The 21,917-nt window shown below is 41.7% G+C and overlaps 1 protein-coding gene across 2 annotated transcripts in view; it reads left to right on the forward strand.

Annotated features, from left to right (window-relative positions):
* The window catches only part of LOC109914319 (transcriptional regulator QRICH1-like), a 59,251-nt gene that overhangs the window by 20,334 nt on the left and 17,000 nt on the right, over positions 1-21,917 (forward strand). For both annotated transcript variants that reach the window (XM_048606281.1, XM_048606280.1), the window contains exons 2-8: positions 629-940; positions 5,425-6,387; positions 13,467-13,638; positions 14,993-15,147; positions 18,671-18,785; positions 19,677-19,785; positions 20,926-21,077. In XM_048606281.1, the coding sequence (XP_048462238.1) occupies positions 650-940; positions 5,425-6,387; positions 13,467-13,638; positions 14,993-15,147; positions 18,671-18,785; positions 19,677-19,785; positions 20,926-21,077 (1,957 nt within the window). In that variant the 5' untranslated portion in view covers positions 629-649. The remainder of the gene's footprint in view (positions 1-628; positions 941-5,424; positions 6,388-13,466; positions 13,639-14,992; positions 15,148-18,670; positions 18,786-19,676; positions 19,786-20,925; positions 21,078-21,917) is intronic.

A 21,917-nucleotide genomic window follows, 5' to 3' on the forward strand; every position in this document is an offset into this window, starting at 1 on the left:
GATGACGGTGGGCGGGTGTGTGGGCGGGTGGGATGACGGTGGGCGGGATGACGGTGGGTGGGTGGGTGTGCGGGTGGGATGATGGTGGGCGGGCGGGATGATGGTGGGTGGGCAGCCGAGTGCAGGCAATAAATGTTGGACATCCCTTCAGTGAATTTAAAAAAAAAGTGGGGAAAATAATGTCGGTGTGAATTTAATTAATCCAACAGCCTGTTTGCACTTTAACAGTCTCTGTCGAGGTTAATGTTGCCATCTTGATAGCCCCACAGCTGACTTCAGAGTAAATTGAAAGATGAAGTTCACCCAAAAACCATGGTGTCCGAGTGTATTTGCAATACCAAATAGATACGTGCTAATCATAATGTTCACTCTTTTTAAATACTTAATTCATTTTAATTGAGAAGTTCAGGTTTTGTGGTGAATTTTGAAGGAAAATCTGTCTGTTAATGAGGCCCAAATTTGGGCCCATCAGTACTAATTGGTGGTACTGCCTTTCTGATTTGTCAGTACTGGAAGCAGGCCACCACCACCTTGCTCTCTTGCATTGCTGTGGTTTAGGACAACTTAGAGTTGAAATCATTCTGTAAAAAATGTAAATATGTTTTTGTCTTCCTAAACCTTTATCTAGGAATCCAGGGAAACTGTAACCATGAATAACTCATTGGATAACACTATGTCATTCGAGGAATACATTCGATTGAAAGCACGTACTATCCCCCAACATCGAATGAAAGAGTTCCTGGAATCACTAGCTGCCAAAGGACCTGAAGCACTACAGGAATTCCAGCAGGCCACCATGACTGTGTACCAGCAGGGTGGCAACTGCATCTATACAGACAGCACTGAGGTGGCTGGCTCCCTGCTTGAGCTTGCGTGTCCTGTAACGTCAACTGTACAACAGCCAGAGCATCAGATCCAACAACAGGCACAGCAAATCCAGGTGTGAGCACAATGTACATTTTCTAACTGCAGAGATTTTTATACCATGTTTTTATATTTGGATGATATAGTGGGAAATTGAATTTAAAAATTAATTGTAAAAATAACTAGATATAAAACTAAGGCTGCAGGTCAGACTCATGTGTCCTTGTCTGTTGTGTGGTCAATGTACACACAGGAACTTTTCCAGTGTTTGCAGATGTTGCCAAGTGACAGCAGATAAATGGAAGTGGGCATTCACAAGTACATATCTGGTTGGGGTTGGGGGACAGTTCAGAAATAAGTTGAAGAATTGGGAGCCAAAACTATTCCTGGAGATTTGCCTATGATTGAACAGTCAAGAATAGAACCTAGCAAAGGTGTACTTAACTGGTCAACAGAAGGACAGGCCTTTGCGGAGAAAACTTGGTGGCTGGGGTAGATTATTGAAGAGGACTGATAACAGTAGTGAACATGGGAAAGGACAGTACCTGAGGGGTGGAACCATTTACATTATTTTTGATAAAGCATACAGACCAATAAAGATTGCTTCGTTACAGAAAGCAGTAGAGAACCCCTGGCCAATTTCTCAATTAGGGCATTGATTCTTTTGACCGTCCCGTTAAACACATAGTAAATCTCTCTCACCATGTATTGTCTGAAAGCGAAGAGTCTGTCCTTACACCCTGTGCCAACCTCCCACATCAAACAGGAAGAGTTATTTGCTGACTTTGAACTCTTTTACTGGGGTATGGTGGCATGGAAGAAAGTAAAGGCTTGGTGAGGAATTAAAGCTGGCATGAGGAACTGGTTGAGTGGATTGTTAGTTGCAAACTTAGTTGTGAAATAGGGGTCCAATGTTGGCAACCTGACATCACTGCCACTAACTGTTTTCTTTTGACAAAATCATTCAAATGTTAATCACTTATGTTTCATTATAGTTCCAATGCTGGAAATGTCTTGCCTCAACTTTACAGTTATTTGTTTCAGTGCCTAAAAGTGTGGAATTAAGAGTCTAATGACGACCATGAATCCATTGTTAATTGTTGAAAAAATCTATCTGGTTCACTAATGTCCTTCAGGGATGGAAATCTGCTGTCCTTATCTGGTCTGGCCTACATGTGATTCCAGACCCACAGTGATGCGGTTGACTCTTGCCTGTCCTCCTGAGGCAATTAGGGATGGGCAATAAATCTTGGCCTGGCCAGTGATGCCCATATTCCATGAACGAATGAAAAAAAAGTCACATTCCCTGTTGTTTCAACTTGAATACGTTTCAATACTTTTCTAGCTTGTTACCTGCTTTCGTATTTATAAGCTAAAACCTGTGGCTTCCATTAGCCATCTAATTTTTGGCCCAGCATCAACCTTCTGACAAATGTTTGGGAAATCATTGGTCTTGACAAAATAGCGTAAGCAATCATTGTATGCTTCACTGAAGTGTTTGCAAAGCAATTTTGGGCCTGATAATAGGAACAGAAACTTTTACTCTGTTTGCATCTTTGTGTGCATTATATCTCCCTGTGAGCAGCTGTTGTCAGTAATTTATACCCTGTAAACATTCACTGGGCAACAGGTACATAAATAACTAGATGATCTGCATTTACTGGTGGTGTTGAGCAGTGCATAATGGTCAGGATAAATAGTGCCATGAAATCTTTTGTATCGCCTTGTTTCTCAACATTTTAGGTGACTTTGGAAAACAAATCATTCTTTCTTTTGCTACTGTGCCAGTAGTTGTTAGATTTTTAATTACTCATAATATGTGAGTTGAATCTGCAATCTTTTGAGTTGGGTCATCTGAGACAAATTGACATGTCATTGGTTGAGACCAGAGCACCAAATGACTAAACTTCCCAGTTTGCCAATGGGTGTTTAAAGTGAAAAGCTATGACCTCTCCGGAGTTGAAATATGGTTCCTTTTAGAGGCGTTTTTGTGTGTGTGTGTGTGTGTATCTCTTTTCATTACAATTTAACAAAGGCTAATCATTTGTTTAGTTAAGGTTTCAGAAAATGCTCTTTACACAGTGATTGATATTTCACTGAACTGCATTTTTTGAACAATATATTGATGTCCTTTTAAGTCCTGAAGTGTTTCAGAATGGAACAGGAGGGGATCTTTGATGTGTTACTCACTCAGTTGAGACAAATGTGAATGAAACATTGTTTCTGGCTGAAACAGATTCCAAGTAATTGACTGCTTTCAATTTTGGTTTTTCTGATCCCAATGGTACAAGTTTTGATAGGTTGGCCCCTTTTTGTAAAATGTTAACTGTTTGAAATATCCAGCTGCTGAGTCTAATCCACCAGCATAACAAGGGCTGGAAATTTTGTGATGAGAATTCACCACCTGATTTCCCCCAAGCCTGTATGCCATTTACATCACTCTAATCAGGAATGTAATGGGATGCTCTCCATTTCCCTGAATGAGAGTGGTTTTAACAATACTCCAGAAACTCAATACCATCCAGGGTGAAACAGCCCACTCAACTGGCACCGCATCCACTCCCTTCTCACTTGCTTCCTCCACCACTGGTGCATAGTAGCAGCTTTGTGTACCATCTTCACAACGCACTGTAGTAACTTTCCAAGATTCCTTTGATAGCATCTCCCAAATTGCACCTTGTACCACTCAGAAGACCAAGGCCAGCCAGTGCAGGGATCACGGCCACACCGGAAAGTTCCTCACACTATCCTGAAGTATATGTCAGTTCCTTCAAAATCAAAATCCTGGAGCTCCCTTCCTAACGGTACAGCGGATGCAGCCACAGCATGTGGACTGCGGTGGGTGTTATATGTAGTTCACCACTACCTTCCCCAGGGCAGTTAGGGATTGGCAATAAATACAATGCAGCTAGCGATGCTCACATCCCTAATTCTCTTTCTAAAAAGAGTCCTGCACGGTACCATCTTGCAGGGACTGGTTTCAGACCCATTGACAATTCATTCATAGATATGAAAGCCCCTTGTAAGGACAGCAATCATTGCCCTGGAGAAGGTGGTGATGTGCCTCTGCTTTGAACTGTTACAGTTGTGTGGTGTAGGGACATGCACAGCGCTAGGGTAAGCAGTTCCAAGATTTTGAACCAGCAATACAAAGGGGCTGTACGTTGGTAGGACAGGCAGTGACTTTGCAGAGAAATGCCATTTGATAATTTAGGTATATTGGGCAAAGTGCCATATTTTGGCAGTTGGCATTAAACCTAAATGTATGGAGTGAGAGGCATGTTGGTAGGAGTAGCACGGAATGTGTATGGGAAACAATATAGTAATAGGTTGAAAAGAACAGATTGAAATATTGAGTGCAGATCATCTGATAGTTTGGTACCTTTGCTAAGAAGCTGCAACTAATGCTCAAGGTATTGGCTTTATTAATTGGACCTTTCAGTATAAAACAAAGGTCATTGCTGATCAGAACACATCTGGAGACATGCATCTAGTTTTGATCACTCCACGTAGTGGGTAATGAGTTGGGGGAAGGCCTGAAGCTTGCATCTGAACATTGGAGTGTCTCATGTTTAAGCAGTTCTTTTACATGCTTTGTTATTAGTACAGATTTGGTCAACTCAATTTATAAAATAATAAAGAGCCTTGGCAGCATGTCTCAATTGTGTGGAGAGCAACATCTATTTTAAGATAAAATAGAAATAGATGATCTGTGATGCATTCCCATTCCCTACCATCAAGAGGTTATTGAGGCAGAGATTGCAACATGGAAGCTATGTGGGTTTGAAATAACAGTTGGTCTGTCTGATGTCATGAACAAGTTTAAATCCTTCGGGTGGGAGAGAGTTTTTCCAGTTGCTGTTTACATTTATTGGTCATGGGTTTTTAAAAATCTTGCTCTTAAGTTTACATGACTGAAGGAATGGGAAGTGTTGATTCACAATAGTCCACAGTCACACTGCTTAATGTGTCACTCCTTTTCCTGCCCAACATTTTTGTGCGTATGGAGGAAACTCACTTTAGGCATTGGGTGACTTCAGCATTAGATTTGCTACAATGTTCAGCGTAGCCTTTCAGACATCATCTGATCAAGAGGAGAATGGGGGCAAAAAAGCAATTGTCATTTTCTTGTAGCTTTCATTTTGCCTTTATAGACTTGTTTCTTGGACAATCAAAGCAGTTGGCATTGACTGTTTATGGATATACCTCTTGTCTGGTTAATTCAACGAGGCATTAGATTGGTTGGAATTGTATTGTTTTACTTTCCTGTAATTTTTTAATGCAAATGCATTAGACTTGTTCAAGTGGCAAAGGCATATATTTTTAATTAAAGTGAGAGAAGTTAATCCAAAAAACATTAATTATTCAGCAAAAGCTTTCACGATTGTTCAGGTTCATTGTAGGATCCATTTTAAGTAAAGTTTTACCATGTATTAAACTTATTATTCTTCATCTCCGTTCATGTTTTTAAATGGCTGCAAATAAATAGCTAGGATGTTTTTAAAGGATAGAATTCTGAACCCTATTGCCAAATGAATGTGCTTGTCTTGTTTCTTCCAGGTACAGGTTCAGGTGCAGCAATCACCGCAGCACGTCTCCACACAACAGCTGTCTCCCCAGCTCCATCCATCATCTGATCAGATTCAGGTACAGGTACAGTCACAACCAGTTACTGCCCAACAGCAGCAGTCTTCACAGATTCAGGCCATGCATAGCCCTACCACAGCTCAGCAGCTCCAGGCCACTCAGATCTCTGTTCAGCACATTCAGCCTTCCCAGCAAATGCAAACCTCAGAAATCTCCGACGAACACATTCAGCACCAGCATATTCAAGCTCAGCTCGTCTCTGGCCAAACTCAACAAATTCAGATTCAAACAGTGAGCTCGCTTTCTCCCACTCAACAACAAGGATCACCTCGTGAAGGGGAACGGCGGTCCAGTACATCAAATGTACTCCAGCCAGTCAAAAAGCGCAAGGTGGACATGCCAATCACTGTTTCGTACACTATTACCGGGCAGCCTGTAGCCACGGTGCTAGCTATTCCACAAGGACAGCAGCAAGGGTATGTGTCTCTAAGACCTGACCTTTTGACAGTGGACAGTGGTCACCTGTACACAACAGCAGCTGGTACAATTACCAGCCCTAGTGGGGAAACATGGGCTATCCCCGTTTATTCTACACAACCTTGTACTGATATTCAGCAGCAAACTGCCACGCATGTAACCATCCCTCAGGAGGCCTACAATGTCGTGCAAGTTGGCGGTTCACCTACGGCTGTAGCAGCTGTGAAGTTGGAGGAGGATAAAGATAAATTGGTGACCTCTGGATCTGTGATGAAGAACTCTCATGAGGAGGTGGTACATACGCTGGCCAATACCATCTTTCCAGCACAGTTCATGAATGGCAACATTCATATTCCAGTGGCAGTACAAGCAGTGGGAGGTCCATACCAGGCACAGGCACAATCGATGCAGCTGTGGGATCCCCAGCAGCAACATCAGCCACAACAGCAACAACTACAGGTAAGAGAGATGAGCTGTTTGATTCTACGTTTTGAAAAATCACAGAGCAGTTGTGATCTGCCAACAGTGGGTTATGGGATTGCACAGGACAGTCATCAGTTCCACCATAGACTATGCTGAACTGGCTCAGGTAACTATTAAATGTCTTTTTATTAAAGAATATGCCAGAAATAAAATTAACTATTTTCCTTTGGTTTCTACTGAGTGATTTCCTCTTGTAAGTCTGTACACGTGGATGTTGGGCAAGGAGAAGATCAGGTGTGATCACTTCCCTGGGTCCAGTCCCCTGCTTACAACCTATTTTGAAACATAGAAAATATGAGCGGGAATAGACCATTCAGACATTTGGGCCTGCTCCACTATCATTGATCATCAAACTCAGTAGTCTGCTCCTGCTTTCTCCCCATAACCTTTGATCTCTTTAGCCATAGAAACAATACATAACTCCGTCTTGAATACATTTAGCGTTTGGCCTCAACCACTTTCTGTGGCAGAGAATTCCACAAGCTCACCACTCTCTGCCTGAAGAAATTTCTCCTCCTCTCAGTCCTAAACAATGATCTCTGGTTCTGGACTCCCCGGTCATCAGGAACGTGGTTCCTGCATTTACCCTGACTAGTCCCTTTGGAATATTATAGGTTTTTGAGAACATCCCCACCCCTCATTCATCTAAATGCCAGTGAATATAGTCCTGAATGATCCAGTCTCTCATCATATTATCAGTCCTGTCCTGCCCTCCCAGGAAACAGCCTGATAAACCTTTGTTGCACTCCCTCCATGGCCGGAAGATCCTTCGGGAAGGACACAATATTCCAGGTGTGGTTTCACAAAGGCCTTATATATATGAAGCAAGACATCCCTGCACCTGTACTCAAATCCTTTTGCTATGGAGGCCAGAGTACCATTTACCTTAAACTAAAATCGGAAATTGCTGGAAAAAATCTCAGCAGATCAGGCAGTATCAGTGGAGAGAAAGCAGAGTTAATGTTTTGGTTCCAGTGACCCTTGTTCAGAATACTTCACTGCACGCAGTACCTGCATGCTTACTTTGTGGTGTATCAGGGTATCCAGATCTCATTGTACACTCCCTGTCCCCCTTTCCCAATCTGTGTCCATTTAGATAATCTGCCGCCTTGTTTTTACTACCAAAGTGAATAACCTCACCCTTATCCACATTATGCTTCATCTGTCATGCATTGGCCGACTCAGTTAACTTGTCCAAATCACGTTGCATTTCCGCCTCCTCCTCTCACTTCGCTGTCCCACCCAGCTTTGTGTCATCTGCAAATTTGGAGATATTACATCTAGTCCTTTCTGGTTAGAGTGGCCGCCTTGGGAATTGCTTAATGCTGTAATCCAACAAGTGATTCTTTAATGACTAATGATTACTTCCCTTCAAGAATTGTATTTTTAACTTGAATCATACTGAGTTTAATGGGTCCAAAACTGGTTTACTGGTGAGTATTCAGTCATGATTGTATGAACCTAGGGGCAACTGGAGAGACAGAAAAAGATATCAAAATGACCCTGGAGGCATTGTAATAGTTTGGGTATTAAATAAGTACTTCTCATCTGCCCTCACTAAAGAGGGTGCATCTGAGAGGATTCAATGATTCTAAATGTTTAAATAAAGTTGGTCGAGAAATTATTTCAGATTAAAGGGGTGTTTAAATAAAGCAGATATTTAGAAGTTGGCAACTTTCAATGTAGAAGAGTAACCACCTCCAAATAGAATGTACCCAAGGCAAATTCTTGAGATACTTTACCCCTCTAGGTAATTTGACGTACACTAGGCACTGCTCGGGTCTGAAAGTGGTAGCCTTAGACCCATAGGAGAGGCGATGGCCTAGTGGTATTATTGCTGGCCTGCATGTGATTCCAGACCCACAGCAATGTAGTTGACTCTTAACTGCCCTCTGGGCAATTAGGGATGGGCAATAAATGCTGCCTAGCCAGCGACGCCCTCATCTTGTCAATGAATAAATAAATTAATAATTCATTATTGTATGCAGTACAGAGAGAGAGCCATGATCTGATCGAAATAGCTGTTGTCCTACAGAATAGTAAATTTCTTCAACTGGTGAAGCTAATCATTGGACACTGCTATTAGGGCAGCACGGTGGCTCAGTGGTTAGCACTGCTGCCTCACAGTGCCAGGGACCTGGGTTCAATTCCACCCTCGGGCAACTGGCTGTGTGGAGTTTGCACGTTCTCCCTGTGTCTGCGTGGGTTTCTTCCGGGTGCTCCAGTTTCTTCCCACGGTCCAAAGATGTGTAAGTTAGGTACATTGGCTGAGCTAAATTGCCTAAAGTGCAGGCTAGGTTGGTTAGCCATGGGAATGCAGAGCTACAGGGATAGGTAGGGGGAATGGGTCTGGGTGGGATGCTGTTCAGAGGGTCAGTGTGGACCTGTTGGGCGAAATAGCCTGTTTCCACACTGTAGGGATTTTAAGATCTATGATCGTTATGCAGTAGCACCGAGAGTATCTTCCACAAACAGGATGCTGCTGTCAAGTCGAAATGATGTTCTGCCTTCCATACAAATGAGCAATGAATTATATGAGCTTCAGACCTGGTGTAATGCCAGCTATATAGGATATAAATTCCAATGACTGGCAAATTGTGTCAAATAGTGCAACCTTTCATCTGTTCATAACAGTCAGAATACTGACTGTACTCAACCAAATCCGTGTTTACAAATCTTTGATCGTATTGTTTGATGTTAGCTATAATTCCAAGTTTGGACAGCATTTTCTGGACAATTCTGAGTGTGCGGAGAATTTTTTTAAAACTAAAATCAGTCAGGCTTACAATGTGACTCACTTATTAGCAACTAAATACATTCAGACACAAGGATCTGTCCTCTGCAGGAACATGTCCAGTTATTGCATCTGAAGAGTGAGGGAGTTGTAATTCTTTGCTGCATTTAAGTAGCTAGACAGTTTTTGGAGTAGCTCCCTGACATTTTGAAGAAGGGTCGCTGGACCTGAAATGTTTGCTTTGCTTTCTCTCCAGTGATGCTGCCAGACCTGCTGAGTTTTTCAGGCAATTTCTGTTTTTGTTTCTGATGTTCAGCGTCTGCTGTTCTTTCTTTTTTCTATATTATTGTGGATCTTGAGTTACATGTAGACCAAAAAAATCGGGTGTGATAGATTTCCTTCCCTGAAGGAAATTAATGAATAGTGAATAATTTTTATACCAGTTAATGATGGCTTCACGGTCTCTGTTCCAGATTTGTAAATTTAGTACAGCATTTTTCTTAGCCTCTGGATCGTATGTCTAGCGACATTTCTACTACATCATCATCATCATCTTCATCATACAAGGCTGTGGGCCAAATGCTGGAAATTGGAATTAGAAGAGTTAGGTACTTGTCTTTGGTGTGGACTCGATGGGTAGAAGAGCCTTTTACTGTGTTCTAGACCTCTAAATTTATATCTTCCCATTGTGCTTGCATTTGTACCTGTATATAACAAAATTGTGGGATTCATATTTTGTGGCTTTTCTAATTTTGAAAAGTAATAACCTACTATCATAGGATTTCAAACATCCTGAGGTTGTTGACTTGAACGAGATCAAGCCAGCTCGGCGAGCAAGTCAACAACCTCGCCCACAACCCGAGCTACAGATCTTTGCCAAAACTTTCGAACATCTTCTTGAGGGGAAAACAACTTGCAAAATCCTGGTGACTACAGGTCAGCAACCTGACTCTGTAAATATGAGGGAAATAACTATGTAATTCCCTTTTGAATGTCTTCATTGTGGTAGTGAGCAATGCATTGCCGATTCTAAGCATTTAGTGAAATGTTTTTCCTCGTCACTTTTAATAGTTAATATTAATTTGTCCTTTTATTCTTGATCCATTTTATGGGTCAGATTGTTTATCTGTGTTTATTCTGTACAGACTTCTCCTGATTTTGAATATCCAGCCTCGTCTCCAGGGAAAACAGTCCCAACTTCTCCGATCTTCCTTCATATCAGGAGTGTCTTGTTCCTGTAACCATTCTCGTAAACTTGTTCAGCACTCTTTCCAGTGCTTTCATATCCTTCTTTCAGTGTGGCGCCCATAATTCTACACAGCACTCCAGCTGAGGCCAAATTAGTGTCTTTATACATGTTCAACATCACCTCCTTGCTGTTTTCCTATGTCTCTGTTAATGAAGCCTAGTATCCTGTTTGTCTTATTAACTGCTCCCTTAATCTGTCCTACCATCCTCAAAAAACTATGCATAGACGTAAAACAAAGTTGCTGGAAACGCTCAGCAGGTCTGGCAGCATCTGTGAAGGGAAAAAGAGTTAACGTTTCGGGTCCAGTGACCCTTCCTCAGCACTGTTCTGAGGAAGGGTCACCGGACCTGAAATGTTAACTCTGTTTTCTCCTTCGCAGATGCTGCCAAACCTGCTGAGCTTTTCCAGCAACTTTGTTTTTGTTCTTGATTCACAGCATCCACAGTTCTTTTGGTTCTTATGCATAGACATACTGAGGTTCCTTTGCTCCAACGCCCCTTTAGAGTTTACCCTTTTATTGCACTGACTCATGATTTGCTTCATAGGAAAATGTATTACCTTACACTTTACTTCAGCTGTCACCTATCTGCCCACTCCTCTAGCACATCTATGTCCTTTTGAAATTTTATGCTGTCCTCTTCATAGTTTACAATGCTTCCAAGTTTCATTTCATTAACAGATTTTAAAATCTATGTCCTGTGCACACAGGTACAGGTTATAATTATATATGGGAGAATAATTGCCAGGAATTGGAACTTATTTACAAACCAAATTCCTTGTATTCAGAAAGAGTTCTGCTGTGTAACACATTTCCTGCTTGTTTCATGCAATAGCATTTTACCAAGTAATTTTTTAGATTTGTAGCTATGAATTTTAATGGCTGTCCATGCAAACTTATCATGCCTTCCAGTTTGAGCTGAGTGCAAAATATAGGATGAAACTATCTCATTCATTTATAAGAGTGTTAGTAAGCTAACTGCTAAACACCAGGTGTCTCTACTCTACAAGAGCAGTCTATGCATTTCCAAGAAAAGAGTTCTGCTTAAAATCCAAAAAATGAGCAAATGAAAAAGTACAGCACAGGAACAGGCCCTTCGGCCCTCCAAGCTTGTGCCGACCATCGTGTTCTAATTAATCTAAAAACAAACCTGCCATTTTTCAATCCATATCCCTCTATTCCCTCCCTATTCATATACCTATCTTGGTGCCTCTTAAATGTCTTCAATGTGCCCACTTCCACCTCTCCTGGTAGTGCATTCCAGGCTGGTACCACTCTCTGCCTGAAAAACTTCCCTCGCACACCTCCCTTAAACTTTCCCCCTTGTAATTGAAACTTCAACACTGGGAAAGTGCCTCTGACTATCCACCCTATCTATGCCTCTCATAATTTTGTAGACCTCTATTAGGTCTCCCCTCAGCCACCATCTTTCCAGTGAAAACAATCCTAGTCTTTTTAACCTTTCCTCATTGTCAATGCCCTGGAGACCAGGCAACATCAGGGTGAACCTTCCGTGCACTCTCTCCAAAGCTTCCACATTCTTCTGGTAATGTGGTGACCAAAACCGCACACAATACTCCGAATGCGGCCTAACAAGAGTTTTGTATAGCTGCAGCATGTTTTGGCAACTGTTGTACTCCATGCCCCGGCTGATGAAGGCAAGCATGCCATATGCCTTCTTAATCACTTCGGCCGTCTGTGTTGCCACTTTTAGGGAACTGTGAACCTGTACGCCCAGATACATCTGAATGTTAGTGTCCCTAAGGGTCCCTGCCATTTACAATATAATTTGCACCTAAATTTGATCCTCCAAAATGCATCATCTCACAATTGTCTGGATTAAACTCCATCTGCCATTTCTGTGCCCAAGTCATCAGTCTATCTATATCCTGTTGTATACTTTTACTGTCGTTAGCACTATCAGCAACTCCACCAATCTTCGTGTCATCAGCAAACTTGTTTATCAGACTACCCACATTTTCCTCCAGATCATTTATATATACAACAAAGGATCTAAGACTGACCCCTGTGGAACACCACTATATACTGATCTCCATTCCGAAAAACATCCTTCCACCACTACCCTCTGTCTTCTATGACCAAGCCAGTTTTCTGTCCATCTAGCCAGGCCACCCCGAATCCCTTGTGATTTTAGTTTTTGTACCAACCTGCCATGTGGGATTTTACCAAATGCTTACTAAAGTCCATATAAACTACATCCACAGCCCTTCCCTCATCAATTATCCTCGTTATTTCTTCAAACAATTCAATTAGATTGCTGAGACATGACCTTCCCCGGCCAAAACCATGCTGCCTGTCACTAACTAGTCCATTTTCCTCCAAAATCGCGTATATCTTGTCCCTCGGTATCCTCTCCAAGAGCTTCCCCACCACAGACGTCAAGCTCACCGGTTTATAGTTTCCTGGATTATCCCTGCATCCTTTCTTAAACAAGGGAACAAAATTTGCTAATCTCTAGTTGTCTGGAACTTCACTCGTGGTCAACAAGGATGGGAAGATATTGCCAATGCCCCAGCTATTTTCTCCTTGCATCTCTGAGTAATCTGGGGTAAATCCCATCTGGTCCTGGGGACTTCTTTTTCTTAGTGCAATTTAGAATTCCCAAAACTTTCTATTTCAATATGTTGACATTCTCTAGAGTATTCACACATACATCCCTGACCTGAACATTAGTCATGTCCTTCTCCTTGGTGAAAACCAATACAAAGTACTCATTCAGGATCTCCCCCTACTTCCTGTGGCTCCACGTATAACTTCCCTCCTTAGTCCTTGAATGGGCCTACTCTTTCCCTTGTTACCCTCTTTCTCCTAACATATGCATAAAAAGCTAATGGAGCAAGATTAGTTTAAAATAAAAGTGAAGCTCAAATAAATAAATCGTTCCTAGGGCCTAATGTATTTGGTGCTTACAAAATAAAGCAGCTTGAAATACATAGCAAGTATTTGATTAGTCTCATCCAATTTTCTGTTGTTATTGTTCAAAGGGAGTGAATGTTTCCTAATTTATTACGGTATTGTAATCGTCCTAAAAGCATTTTCCTTTTCGTCTCCAGCCCCAATCAGTGCAGGTGGCTGAGGTGGAATCTCCACCTCCACCACCTCCAGAGGTGCTTCTCCCAAATACCTTGAAACCTGAGGAAGGCCTTGGTGTCTGGAAAAGTTGGGCAGAGACCAAGAATGCAGAGTTTGAGAAGGACTCGGAGAACAGGCCAGCTCCCATTGGTAGTAAGTAGCATCATAGCTGAAATAACCGTGTCAAAGAATGTTGCTCAGCACTGAAATGCAACAGTGTTTTGGGTTGGAGGAGTGATACCTCAGACATCTGGGGTTAAAAACCTCAAGGGAAACCTTCAAACTCTGGTCAAAGTTTCAAGCCCTATCCATTTGGGCCTACTATGGTTTAGACCTACTACCAAAGATCTTCCTGCCTCTCTGAATCAAAAGGTTGTTTAGACCTGCATTAGATGACTGGAAAACACACTCCCTACACACAACCCCATGGGACAGCAGCATGGTTAAAAGTGCCTCACAAGACCGAACGATTACATTTGAACATGCCTGTATGTGTCATATATTCTGACTTATTACATGGCTATCAGCTTGCTCACTGCACTAACATACATGATGATTCTGTTAACACATTAAGGGGTTTTATATGAGCAGAATATCTTGAAGACATTTCTCAAAGTAGGGAAATATAAAAATTTGGCTAGACTAGTGGGTGTTCAATTTGGTCAGGTATTTCCAAAGCTCTAGCTGTTGTTATTGAAGAGTTCAGTATTGAATTTTTTTTTTAAAAGAACAAATCAATTGGGGAAATTCAGAATAGTTGTGTCTCATATGCGTTAATATTGAATGTACAGGGAGGGCACAGACTGATACCTTCCTGCCAAGCTCTCTGGAAGTCAATGGTTATGCATTCCTAGGATAATTTGTCCTTTTTGTCTGATCAGTGATGAAAACAGGTGGCTGCTTTTCCTTCATTGAACTCTGGCTTATCTTTTTATTTCCACTGTTCAATCTTTAGATAACTAGTAGGTTGTTTTTCCTTCTGGATTACATGGGACACAGTCCCGTCTTCAAAGCTGAAAGCAGTTACAGCTTCTGTGCAATGTTTTACATTTAAAAAAAATTGTTATAAACTCTTGTGTCCGCAGGCAATCTTGTACGCCGCACTGTTGTTTCTTCAACTTTTGCTTGCTACCCTGATTAGAATTTTTTGAAATAAAAAAAGCTGAAAATACTGCCGAAGTTGTTTGCAAAGAGAAAGTGTTAGCATATAGGTGAAAGTCATTTGGTCCATTTTTTTTTTTGTGGCCATTGTTTTGGGGAAAAACCTTCCTACCAAAATGTTGACCTGGCTTTTTCTCCCTTTAGATCACCTTAGAAGAGTCAGCATTTGGTGAGATGTGAAACAAATTCATGTATTTGTTCTGTGTAATTTCCGAACTGAAAAGCCATTCCAGTGTATCATGCACACCTATCTTCGTTGCGTGTCAAGTAATTTCAGTGTTATTGAGACTGTAGAAGTTAGTGAGTCAATATGCTGGGTAGTAATGCCATTTTCTTCCCCTCCAAGGACGTCAACCATTACGCTTCCAGGAAGATCTTCTGTCGTCAGCTGTAGCAGAACTGAATTATGGGCTGTGTCTTATGCTAAAGGAAGCACGAAATCCAGAGGGTGAGGCATACAACCCTGACATGGTGTACTACATATGTCTCTGCATACAAAAGGTACAACTTGTTGTCTGAATATGCACATTGAAACCCTAAATTTACAATCTTTGCCACTCAGTAGAAGTTGATTGTCAGAATGGTCTATGTGTCTACCTTTTTGAGTGGGAAAGGATACAGAATGCCAATCCTACTATTAGATTACAAGGATTGTTTTCACATAACTGATGTTCCCAATGTACGTATTATTATGATCCTAGACCAGATCACACATTTATATTATAATCTGGCTAGCAACTATTCTTTAAAAGTAAGTAAAATGTGAGATCCAGGTACGTACTTAGAGAATGAAGGCACAAAATTCCACTTTTTTGAAGAACCGTTAAACTTTGTGTACAACTTGTAGTCTGACATCCAGAGTTAACATGAGACAAACATGGGTAACAAACTGGGTTTGAACACCTTTTTATAGGGCACGTCAAATAGCAAATGTGATCAAGATAAATACCGTACATTTGTTGTGAGCCTCCAGATGTTGATGACGCAGTGGGTCATGAAGAATTAAGAGATTGCGATTGTTCACTTTTCATGAACTGGCCTCTAAATGCCTTCGAGAGCTGCTCTGTCATGGATCGCACATGTTGTGTGCAGTCACCCTATTTTCCTTGGTTCTGCTGCTCTGGATTCTGGAAGCTGCACTTACAGGGACAACTTTAGCTTTTTACCTATGGCTAGCTTCACCAAGCCAGCCTTGCCCTTACATTTTTCACTGAGCTCTAATCTGCTCAGATGCATCACGTGGCCATTTCTCTCTCTCGCTCACGCTGTCTCTGGCTTGTGCTTGCGCTTGCACCATCACACACGTAGCAAACAAACAGGCCATTCAGCCCTACTGCTGTGTCAACATTCTTCTACAAATTAACCTTCCCTGCTATTTACCTCAGCTTAAAGTTTTCGAGAAGATTTGTAGCTCGGGTTGTGGATGAGATTGTAGGTATGCTCGCTAAGCCAGTGGTTTGGTTGCAAACGTTTCGTTTCGTAGGTAACGACTGCCAAGCGTAAAGGATCCCATACCCAAAACCAGGAAAACCTGTGTAAGATACAAAATACTATGCAAGGACTGTGAGAAACACCACATAGGCCAAACCGGAAGAAAATTGACAATATGGACACATGAGCACCAACTAGCCACCAAGAGACACAACCAATTCTCACTTGTCTCACTACACACGGACAATGAGAGACACGAGTTCGACTGGGACACCACAGCCATAATTGCACAAACCAAACAGAGACACGCCAGGGAATTCCTGGAGGCCTGGTACTCTAACTGGAGCTCCATCAACAAACACATTGAATTAGAGCCGGTGTACAAACCACTGAGAAACAGAACCAGAAGTAACAACAAACACCCCAACAGACTGAGATATATAAATAACAAGTGGGACAGAACCCTGACACTTCACCAGAGACACACTGATGTCACCCAGCAGGGTGACGAAATGTTTGCAACCAAACCCACCAGCTCGGCGAGCATGTCTACAATCTTATTTACCTCAGCTCTTACTTTAAACATTTTCTCCTCCTTTCCATTTAATGTATTTATCCAGCAACCTGTCATTATTACATTGAAGGGATATGGGCCAAGCACAGGCAGTAGTTTAGTTTGGGATTATTGTCAGCATGGAGTCGATGGACCGAAGGGTCTGTTTCCGTGCTCTGTGTCTCTGACTAAATGGCTTTGTTCTGTGCTGCATCATCCAAGATTCTAAATGCCGTCCATGTTATTTGCCTGGAACTCCTGTGGTAGCAAGTTCCACATTCTCACCATAAGATCGTAGAATCCCTACAGAAAGAGGCCATTCAGCCTATCGAGCCTTCACCAACCCTCTGAAGAGCCCACCCAGACCTAGCCCTCTAACCTATGCCCATAACCCTGCGTTTATCTAACCTACCTAGCCTACACATCCCTGGACACTTCAGGGCAATTTCCCACAGCCAATCCACCTAACCTGCACATTTTTGGACTTGAGGAAACCAGAGCACCTGGAGGAAGATTACGCAGACATGGGGAGAACGTGAAAATTCCACACAGGCATTCACCCGAGGCTGGAATCGAACCTGGGTCCTGATGCTGTGAGGCAGCAGGGCTAACCACTGAGTCACCATGCAATATACTCAGCATCAGTTTTCTGGTGATTCTGATTTTCCAGAGTCCCTTCCATTTCCTGATATATTGTTGCTCCTAGGGTGTCGTTCATATCCAGTATAGTGAAGCTTGGCCCCTAGTGGCTGGAAGGGGAAAAGGGAGGAGGAGATACAGCAGAAGGTAACCACAAACTCTACAAGGAGAGGGAGGACAGGAAAAATACTTATGAGTGCGTCTCGCCACACAAATGCCAGGCAATGATCCTCTCTAATAAGACACAATCTAATTACCGCCCCTTGACATTCAGTCATGTTACCATCACTGAATCCCTCACTATCAACATACTTGGGATCGCCACTGACCAGAGACTCAACTGGACTCACCACATAAACAAAGTGGCAGGTCAGAGGCTAGGAATACTGCAGCGAGTAACTCACCTCCTGACTGTCCACTATTTACAAGGCGTAAAGCAGGAATACTCTCCACTTGCCTGGATGGGTGCAGCTCCAACAATACTCAAGAAACTCAACACCATCCAGGACAAAGCAGCCCGCTTGACTGGCACTACATCCACAAAATCCCCACTCTCCACCACCGACACTCCGTAGCAACGGTGTGTATTATCTACAAGATGCACTGCAGAAATTCATCAAAGATTCTTAGACAGAACCTTCCAAACCAACAAGCACAACCATATATTGCTGTTCATTCATTGTCACTGGGTCAGAATCCTAGAATTCACTCCCCAAGAGTATTATTGATCTATCTGCAGCAGTTCAAGAAGGCAGCTCATCACCACCTTCTCAAGGGCAGATAGGAACGGGCAATAAATGCTGGCCCAGCCAGCGATTTCCACAAGTGAGTTTTAAAAAAAAAACTCCCAGGGCAGCTCCCTACTGACCATATACCACTGAGCTACCACTTCTATTCTGCCGGTGAGACAGGACACATCCAGGGCTGGTGTTGGTGGTGTCTGGGACATTTAATATAAGATATGATTCCATAAGTATGACTATGTTGGGCTGTTGCTCAACTGTTCTGTGGGACCGCTGTCCCAATTTTTGGCACTAGCCCCCAGATACTATTAAGGGAGACTTTGCAGGGTCAACAGGGCTCTTTCTGTCATCTTTTCCTGTACCAAGGTCAATGCCAGGTGGTCTGTCCGGTTTCACTTTTTTAAGACTTTCTACCAATTGATGTAACTGAGTGGGTTGCTCAGCCATTTCAGAGGGCAGCTGAGAGTCAACCTTATTGCTGTGGTTGTGGAGTTCCGTATAGGCCAGATCAGGTGAAGCTGGCAGATTTCCTTTCCTGAAAGACCATTGAGCCAGGTGGGTTTATGTACATGTACAGATAGCAGAAGTATTACATGTATCTACTGCTGTTTTATGGAAAATATCTCATTTATTTCACTGTTTATATTTTAATTTTCAGTACCTGTTTGAAAATGGCAGGGTGGATGATATATTTTCAGATATCTACTATACAAAGTTTACAGAGAAGCTACAGGAGGTGTTGAAAGATTGGCAACCTCAGGTCAGCTCTTTGGGTAGGTGAATATCTAAGGGTGTATTTCTCTGTCCAGGAACACAAGAAATGGATATGGGCAACTTTTTAAGCGGTATAATTGTAAGTTTTGTTTTTTAAAACGGTACTTACTGCTGAACGAATCACAGTGAACAATACGTCCAAGTGGCATTTTTGTCAGGTTTTCGTGTGCAATCACCCAAGTAGACTACAGTTTACATTTCAGCGCAAAATATTGGTGGGGGGTGGGAGGAATTTAGAGTTTATCTCTTGAATGTGCAAACTGCATTTTGAATGTACATATGGGCTCTAGTAAGAAGTACATGTAATTTCCTCCTTGCTTTTTCAGAATTTTGAGATTATCTGAAATTGAAACTGCCAGAGTTTCTTCCAAAATAAAAAAAACTGAAAGAACTGTGAACGCTGGAAATCTGAGACAAAAACTAATTTCTGGATAATGTTAGGTTTGGCAGCATCTGTAGAGAGAAATAAGAGTTGACATTTCAGGTCGAGTGACCCTTTTTCAGAACAGTGAAGAAGGGGTTCTCAAGAAGGCTCACTGGATCTGAAACGAAGCTCTGATTTCTCCTCAGTTGTTGCCAGACCTGCTGGATTTTCCAGCAATTTCTAGTTTTGTTTCTTTGAAGGTACTTTGTTTAAAAAAAATGCCTCTTACTTCAACTTCACAGTGGCAGTTTTTGTTAATTGCATCTTTACGTTCTGTGCTGTAAATGTTAATTCAACAACTGGATCTAGAACTGACTGAATTATCTCTAGAAAAAGAATGTAAATCAAACATTAAAGGCAGCATTTGATATTCACAGCCTAACTGGGAGTTCAGCATTCGTGCCAATTTATGATACTGGAAAACAGTTTGTCAAGTCTGACAGTAAATGTATCACTTCCTTAATAGGTTATATGATCCCCAGCCACATCACAGAGGAGATGTTGTGGGAATGCAAGCAACTTGGTGCTCATTCACCTTCCACCCTTCTTACAACTCTCATGTTTTTCAACACCAAGTGAGTTTCCCTTTAAGTTATTTAACCCTGAAATTCCTCATTGCTGTTTGTTTATTTATTTATTTATTTCAAATATGAAGAGTCCACACGAAATATTCTCTAGTTTTCTCTTTCAGATGCTGTGAATCATTGATTATTTTAGCTTTTTGATACTGTAAAATTTGTATTTTTTGTTTGCATTTCTTTTAAAATTCACTTTGGGTGATGCTGGCAGAGCCAGCATTTATTGCTCGTTGCTAGTTGCCTTTGAGATTTTGGGCTGAAATGAGGAAGGAACTGTGTTTTAAAACCAGGCATTGTAAGGGTTTTTGCATGGTTTGATAACAAGTAACAGTGCCTTTTATAATTGAAGTATAACATCCTTCTGTGTTCAATTTCTCCTGTAATAAGCAGTCTTTGGGCACCAATGATCAGAAGTAGAACAATGGGGCTGATGACCCAAACTGCTTCCTTCATCATGCCTTAGGTGTATCTGTGTGAGCTTATTTTCTGATTTAAATAAAATTGATAGCTGCATATTCACTTGTTAGTTCCAAATATCTTCCACAAGCAAAGAACCTCTATCTTCGGCTGTTTTTATATTTCTACTGAACTTTACTAGAAATGTATTGACTTTTTAAATGAATGGCTTATTAAATCTTACTGTGCAAACAAGGTTCCATACGGTTCCAAAATCCACTAGTTTAAGGAATGCTAAATCAACTGTTAATGTAACAAGTTCCTGAAAAGCTGAGAATCATGGTCATTTTATAGGTGCACTTCATTACAAGAATGGTAACTTGTTTTGAACCAGAAAAGCTGCTTATATCATCAGTGCTGTTGTTTGAAAACAAGAAACATTTATTGAATGAGGAAATATAATCAGTTTCCTGTACCATCGGGACTGTGCTAACTAAAGATTTTAGTCTTTAATCTTTTTTAATACATGGTGCAGCATAAACAGTTGAGACAATGTAATTCTCCTCCCTTAAGCAGAATGTTGATTTCATCTCCACCTTGGCTCAGAGGTTAGCTTGGGTGCTGCTGAAGCTTAATATGACAAATTTCTGTTTGGGAAGCAAATGGTCTGTTTCTTGCAAACTGTTTGGGACAGGAATTAGGAAATTTTTACAGAACCTGACTGTCTCTCTTTCCAACAAGGTACTTCCTGTTGAAGACTGTAGAACAACACACGAAACTGGCATTCTCAAAAGTGGTGCGACAAACAAAGAAAAACCCTCTGAATCCCAAGGATAAAAGCACAAGTATTCGCTATCTGAAGGCATTGGGCCTGCACCAAACAGGACAGAAAGGTCAGTGTCTTCTGAGTTTAAGCTGTTAACAGCAGCAGAAAGCAGATTGAGGAAAATACTTGCATGTTTCACATATTTCCTTGTAAAAGTATGTAAAAGCAAAATATTGGAGATTCACTGCTTTTTGTAATTTATATAAATGATTTGGATGCAAACATAGGCATGGTTGGTAAGCTTGCAGATGACACCAAAATTGGAGGTGTAGTGGACAGTGAAGAAGGTTACCTCAGAGTACAATGGGATCTTGATCAGATGGGCCAATGGGCTGAGGAGCAGCAGATGGAGTTTAATTTAGATAAATGTGAGATGCTCCATTTTGGAAAGGCAAATCAGAGCAGGACTTATACACTTAATGGTAGGGTTCTGGGGAGTGTTGCTGAGCAAAGAGACCTTGGAGTGCAGGTTCATAGTTCCTTGAAAGTAGAGTAGACAGGATAGTGAAGAAGGCATTTGGTATGCTTGCCTTTATTGGTCAGTACATTGAGTGTAGGAGTTGGGAAATCATCATACGGCTATACAGGACATTGGTTAGGCCACTTTTGGAATACTATGTTCATTTCTAGTCTTCCTACAATAGGAAGGATGTTATGAAACTTGAAAGGGTTCAGAACAGATTTACAAGGATATTGCCAGGGTTAGAGCTATAGGGAGAGGCTGAATAGGCTGGTGCTGATTCCCTCGAGCATCGGAGACGGAGGGGTGACCTTTGTAGAGATTTATAAAATCATGAGGGGTATAGGTAGGGTGAATAGCCAAGGTCTTTTCCCCAGTGTAGCGTAGTCCAAAACTAGACGGCATAGGTTTAAGGGGGAAAGATTTAAAAGGGACCTAAGGGGCAGC

Source organism: Rhincodon typus, chromosome 16, assembly GCF_021869965.1.
Source record: "Rhincodon typus isolate 14 chromosome 16, sRhiTyp1.1, whole genome shotgun sequence".
Lineage (NCBI taxonomy): Eukaryota > Metazoa > Chordata > Chondrichthyes > Orectolobiformes > Rhincodontidae > Rhincodon > Rhincodon typus.